Genomic DNA, 7,160 nt, shown 5'->3' on the forward strand with positions numbered 1-7,160 from the left:
GAACATTCCGCACAGTTAACATATGGAAGGTACAAATGGAGCCTGCCGGTGGGAGGTTTAAAAGGTCCAACTGTCCCTCATTAGGAACCAACATAGACTGCAGTAAACTCACATCTCTGAGCACTGTTTTAAATCTTCATCGGCGGGCTTACACTTTTTTTTTAAATGCTCTCTGATTAGCTGATGTTTGTCTCATTGGGTGAGGAAGTGTAGCAGTGTTTCACTCTCACTGCAATGACAGCACGTCCTTTGCTCTGCAGGGATCCAGGTATTCCTGTGTCTCCTTTGTTTACAGCAAGGCCTGACACACTCAGAGCGTCAAGGTTATTTTTTGGTTGTTTATCAGACACCTTGCTTAAATATTCAGCCATGGCATGCTGTCAATTTAGAGCCAGAAAGCTTGCATTTTTCTTGATTGCTTTTGTTTTCTGATATTAAGTGATGTATTTCTGCTTTGTGTCCTAATAGGATTGAGTCTTAGTGGTGATGTGCTCTGTTCCTGTTTCAGCATCAGGACCAGCTGAATGAGGGGGTTCCTATTACTCCTCCACTCTCTGCACTCCAGGGCTCGGTAATGATTGGAGAGGAAGTCACTTAGTTTTAGGTGTGTCCAAAAGTTAAATGCGCTTTTTATGGATTTGGATTCTTGCTCCTCTTTTATGATGCATTTCCTCATCTTTTAGGGTAGTTCTCTGTAAGATATATAGATCTCTATAGGATTGATCCTTTATAAAGACTTAATTGATAAACTGCCTTTGTTTAGGGATTTACGTACTCATCCCACAAATCTTCAAACGAAACAAGAGCAGAAACAACCCGATGACACATATTCTTCTCTCTATCCATATTCTTCTGGCTTCATGAGATTGGTAACAGTCTAGAAAGAGAAAGGAAAGGAAATCACATGCAATTAAAAAAAATATAAAACATGTTTACTACTGCCTCTTTAAAGCCATTGTCTACCAATCAATCAATGTGCATGTCAAGATAAATTGAACTCCAAGTGCCTGTGCTTGATCTTGAACACAACATTATCTAAGCCCATAAACATGTCCTTATCTTTAAAAGCACTAATGTAGGCCTGCCTTAACATGCTGACTCGCTAGAAGTTTCCATACACACACACACAAGGGAATCACTGCAATGACAAAAGGAAGCAGGCAAAAAACAAGCCTCCCTGACATACTGCTTAAATGAGAGATGTAGTTCAGGAACAGGGGCACAGTCATGATTCAGTGATAATCTGCAATAATTCTGCAAGAAAAACTAATCTACTAATCTACAATACATCATGTAACTGAAGAAAAATACTCTGAGCAAGGCAAAAAGCAAGATTCAAGTGTGTTTGTTCACTGCAAGGCCTTGTCAGTTCCACTGAATTTAACTGAAAGGAAACAATGCACAATACTGTCGAGGCTGATTGCTTCCTTAACACATACACGCACACGCACGCACGCACAAACACACACACACACACACATAAAAATATCCATCCATCCATTTTCTACTGCTTATCCTGTTAAGGGTCGCGGGGGGGCTGGAGTCTATCCCAGCAGCCTTTCAGCGAGAGGCAGGGTTCACCCTGGACAGGTCGCCAGTCCATCACAGGGCCAACACATAGAGACAGACAACCATTCACACTCACAGTCACACCTACGGTCAATTTAGAGTATCAATCATCCTCGTCCCCTCTTGATGTCTTTGGACTGTGGGAGGAAGCTGGAGTACCAGAGAGAACCCACACAGGAACAGGGAGAACATGCAGACTCCACTCAGAAAGATCCCGTGCCCAAGCCGGGACTCGCACCTGGAAACTTCTTGCTGTGAGGTGACAGTGCTAACCACTGCACCACCGTGCTGCCTCAGACACAAACAACTAGGGAAAAATAGGAAGTTATATGGTACAGTAATAGTGTTATCAGTTTATAAAAGCTGCTGTTTTAATTTTTTTTAAAAAGATATTTGAGGCAAGTCTATCAGTGTATCTATCTATCTATCTATCTCATACTTCAAGAGAAAGTACTGTGTACAGTATCATAATTTGTCCCATCCCTATTTAGGAATGCTGTCTGGTTCTAAAAGGTATTTCAGAAGACATCATAAAAAAAGACCAAGCACTTAAAGGAATCTTGAACTGAAAAATATGAAACAGCACAGAAGGAGGTAGCAAGAGACATCCTGCCCTCCTTTTCAAACAGCCAATCATTTGAAGAAAAGGGAAACTTAACTAGACAGTCGTGTTGTTGCTCTGATGCAAGTGTGCTGGTTCACATCACTTTATATACTTCAGGGAGGAGCAGGTGGGGCAAACTTTGAAGAAGCACAGCACTTGAAACATAAAAACAGACAAGTCCAAAACACAAGACCAGAAGCTGCTCTCAAAGGGATTAACAAGTTGAATAATATACAAACAGCGAACCACTATACTGATGGGATGAGCTGACAGTAGTGCTGTACAATTAGGGCAAAAATTCAAATGATCACTGTTGCGTACAGTATTCTGTACGGTGTCAAACATCAACTTGATTAAAAGTGCCATGTGTGATCCTCAACAAAACAAAAACACATTTGAACATCCATCCATCCATTTTCCACCATTGATCCTGTTAAGGGTTGCAGGGGGCTGGAGTCTATCCCAGCTGCCTTTGGGCAGGAGGCAGGGTTCACCCTGGACAGGTCACCAGTCCATCACAGGGTCAACACATAGAGACAGACAACCATTCACACTCACAGTCTCGCCTATGGTCAATTTAGAAGATCAATTAACCTAGTTCCCTCCTCCATGTCTTTGGACTGTGGGAGGAAGCCGGAGTACCAGAGAGAACCCACACAGGCACAGGGAGAACATGGAGACTCCACACAGAGAATGATTAATGTCTTTATGTTTCCTACACGGTCATCTAAGTCAGGCCCCATGAACTTGTATTGTTAACAGTCCATCAGCAGCAATAACCTGCTGGTTTCAAATTCAACATTTGTTGTTTCTCACTTTAGTTGCGTGACTTTGCATTCAAGCGTTTTTGTTAATGCATCCTTTGTTTTCACATTTTCACTTTGGTTGACCTGTATTGACCACTGTACACAATGCACCAGGCAGGCTCACCGTATAGGGTGAATGGGACAAAGATGGTACAGATGAGGAAGAGGGGACTCTCAGTGCTTTGTATGAGAACAGTGCTGCCACCATACTTCACGGAAAACATCAATGGAGACATCACAGCACGTCTACAGAACTCAGCCCAAGTGTTTGTGACTTGCAGGGAACACAAAAAAGGGATGGAATTGACACGTCAGGGGTTTTAATTAAAGTAGCAAAGTGAAGCATGTGCTCCAAGATCTTTGGAACCTAACCTTTGTCAAGTGGCCCATTTAACGGTTTCTAAATTACACAAAACTTGTATTACTGTATTCCAGAAACAACTGCACACCAAAAAAACAGCAACCCCATTACTGGGAGGACTCAAAAACGTACTCTACAGGAAATTACATTTTTGGCACTCTAAAATCTCCCGCTGCCAACCCACAGTCCAGCCATACACCACGAAGACCTCGACTTGCTTTTGTCGTCTCTAAACACTCAATAGAAATGTTCAGAAAATGAAGTGGTGGGTGCGTTATGTTTCTAGCGGATAAAGGTCACAGGCCCTAACGTCAAGAAGAAAGAAAAAAAAAGATCCAATTTTTCTGCTCTTCACATACTGTGTAACAACATAAAAAGAAAAATCTGGGTCAAACAACTGGAGATCGACTGGAAACTCGGTAAGTAGAAAACAGGTGTCTGACAGACATTTTGCTCAAACCAAGCTATATAAATGGCAACTTGAGCAACATACACAGTTCACAATCTCACCTACAAATTTAATTAACAGCCTGATGGTGTTGCTGGGTCTCATCCAAGGATGGGTTAGGGTAAGGGTTATATCATATCATTATTCTGACAAAAGACTAGATATCATCTTAGATTTTAGATATTTTTATACAGTGATGTTGTATTTTCCTGGTTTTAAATTGGTGTATTCAGGTAAAGTAAGGTAATTTTATGAACTTGGTAAACTATTCCAGCTATTGCCTTCAACCACTTACTCATTACATCCAGATTACTGATACTAAATGTAATTGTGTTACGATTTTGTTTAAAAATCAATAGTCATCCTTATATTGCAGCAATGATATCAAAAGAGGTCAAAAATATTGGCCAACAATATTTGACTTTGGCCATATTGCCCAGCCATAGTAGAGTCCTGGATAATTTTGCTGCTGGCTTGCATTTCCCATGTCTCTGTTCCTAATAAAAGCAAAACGTTATCAATTTATGACATGCCCCAAAACAGAGGATGGAGGGCTGGACGGGTTTGATAAGTGAAATGTGATGAAAAGACAAAATCAACCATGTCAAAGAAAAGAAAAAAAACAGCCATAGTTAGCAACAGATATGCAGAGATGTCAGTTAAAATACAATATTAGAAACAGAACTGCTGCCTTGAGTTGAAATAAGGAGATAATTATCTTAGTGTGAAAAACAGTCACATAACACTGTGATTGCTAAGTTTATCATTCCAACAGAAGCCCGATGAGAGAAAGTGTGGGACAGCCTATTGGCAGATGACTGGTTTGGTGTGGTGGTTACACCCATTATTACATAGCACTGGTTTCTGACCAGAGTCTGGTAATGGGTCACACTGAATCTCAGGCATAGCTTAAATTCCACAACACACACACACACACACACACACACACACACACACACACACACACACACACACACACACACACACACACACACAGTGTTATACACCACACAAACTTAAGTATTTTTTTTATTTTCTTACAGATCTGTCTTCCTTTAGGGCACAGCTGAATGGTTTAGTAATTTGTGTGTAACAGAATTTAATAGCAGGTCATTTATTCAACGAAGCAAATGTGCAAGATTGAGGAAATAGCCAATAGGCTGTGTATTTGCCTACAGCCATAAATGAGCACACAAAAAAACGCTGTGAAATGTGGCATAAATTAACCTCACAAGCTGTGCTGAGCAATATTAAGTCTCAGACTTCAGGAGAATAATTCTGCACACACTCTAGTATGTGTTTGACAGATTAACACTAGTCATAGTCTAGTTCCCTCACACATGAATAATGTGATATCACTCACAAGTGCAATTTGTCCAGTCTGGTCGGTCGGGTCCAAGAGTAGTGCACTTGTAATTTGGTAAGGCTGTATCATGGCAACGGCTAGCACCAAATTCCTCTCCATGCCGTATTGTGAGGTCTTTTTTAACACTTTGCTGACTGTGCAGGAGGAGAGCCTCTTCAACTTGCTCCTAGTTTAAACACAGCTCAAGCCACAGTTATTAGCCAGCAATGTGCAATAATGACATGCTTTCATTTCTGTTGTGCTTCTCTGCAAGGCCAAACCCTAATCTTTAACCTTCCCTTAAAGCATGGAAGGACATACGATTATCCCAATTATCAAAAGTTCAGTGACTTGTTCTTGTTTGTTTATCCAAAAAAAAGTGAGGGGGACAAAATTGTAGCCTGGGTTTTGTGCCAGATCTCCAGTGTTGCACAGCACGAAAGGAGGCCCTGCACTTATTGAGTGCCTGACCTCTAAGGACAGCCAAGTACTCAGCTCCAATCGTCCAGAGTTACAGCTGTGCTTGTCACAGAAACTCTGTCTCAACTTATACCCGGCAGTGCTTTATGTTCAACAATTGTAGCTAATTATCATCATGCACATCCTTTTAAATGCAATGAATGTAAGCATTCATGACCAACGATGAAATTTTCATCTATTTCATGTGGAAAAAATTGACAAAAAAGTCCCTTTAAGTTCAACTTGAGTAACTTGTTAACATCTAGCTCGTGCCAGTTTTGGGATAAGTCTGTGTAACCTAATATCAAGGGATGTCCAAAAGAATCTGAAATTCAAAGTTCCTTTCAGGTTCCAAGTCTTGTGAGGCAAACTGTAAATAAGCTGATAACACTGGGTGGGCAAGTTCCTCTGCATTTCTCACTGTCCCTCTGACCCCCCCACCACCCACACTTCATCTACACAATGTCTGTAAACTATTTCTCTCTGGCTTTATATATGCCCTGGGAAAGCCTGGACGTCTCAAAGTTACTGCTTCCTCTCTATTGTTGCACTGTTTCAACAGCACCCACCCCATCCCTAAAACCATAATCTCTCAGGCCAAAGCTGCTGCACTGTAATAATTCCTTTGGCCACAGGTATTAAAAACCAAACATGTGACTAATATTTCTTAATAAGGCATGAAGTGATATATTTTCTACCTCCCATTGACATCTTTAGCTCCAACACGCAGGACAGCTTTCTCTCTGGGGGTGTACAATGTTAGGTGTAGAATACCTGCTTCTACAACACATTACAGCTAACAGGACTTGGAGGGTGCAGCTGGGTGGCTAGTTATCGTGTTTCACATGTAAACAGATCGGGGTCAACCAGTTAGACCTAGCTGACACAGCACTGATAGCAAACGCTACAGGCTACAGCTGATACATTAGCATAAAATAACAACACACCTGGGCGAAGCTACAACACTCAAAGGAGCGTTAAGGGGGATTTGGGTGGAAAATAGAAGCAATACCACTGCATTGCGATTCATTTTCTTACCAGATAATCCATGTACTATCGCTGACCAGGCACAGTAGCACGAACTGGCTTTGGAGTATTCCCGTTTTTGCTTCAACGAGTCCAAAATTTGATGGATTTGAGCACACGTCGCTTTGTATTCCCCGCCTTTCGACAGCCACAGTTAAAATAAAAAGCAGCCTTTAGTGGCTTAACTAGCAGGAATTTCCTCGCCGTTTTGTCCGCCACAAGCTCAACTTTGACAGCGGCGACGTCTTTGTGTCTTCGTGGGGAGGAAAGTCGTCCGCTACGTGTGTCTTTTTCCCTCTGTAAATGACCACTCGCCCACCGCTGACTTCCAGTTTTTATCACACAATATCAGTTGAGTGTTTGGTTGAGGAAACTAGCGAAGCCTACAACGCTACGTCACGCACGTCTGGGTGCGCACGCATTGTGGTCACATGACCAAACACATGGTGGCTATTTTCATTCTGGTATAGAATCGCTGATAAATCGGTGTCCAATAAAGATCATTGTGCATATTAATCAAGAATTCCCAGAAAAGCGGCGAC

At 41.7% G+C, this 7,160-nt stretch overlaps 1 protein-coding gene across 1 annotated transcript in view; it reads right to left on the reverse strand.

Annotated features, from left to right (window-relative positions):
* Positions 1-7,033, reverse strand: part of arl15a (ADP-ribosylation factor-like 15a) — a 110,022-nt gene extending 102,989 nt beyond the window's left edge. The window contains exon 1 of the mRNA XM_086206625.1: positions 6,631-7,033. Coding sequence (XP_086062751.1) covers positions 6,631-6,642 — 12 coding nt within the window. The 5' untranslated portion in view covers positions 6,643-7,033. The remainder of the gene's footprint in view (positions 1-6,630) is intronic.
* Between the last annotated feature and the right edge of the window lie 127 nt (positions 7,034-7,160).

The sequence above is a fragment of the Aulostomus chinensis genome, chromosome 6 (assembly GCF_037954235.1).
Source record: "Aulostomus chinensis isolate RoL2024-O1b breed Wild chromosome 6, RoL_Achi_v1.0, whole genome shotgun sequence".
NCBI classification, from domain to species: Eukaryota; Metazoa; Chordata; class Actinopteri; order Syngnathiformes; family Aulostomidae; genus Aulostomus; species Aulostomus chinensis.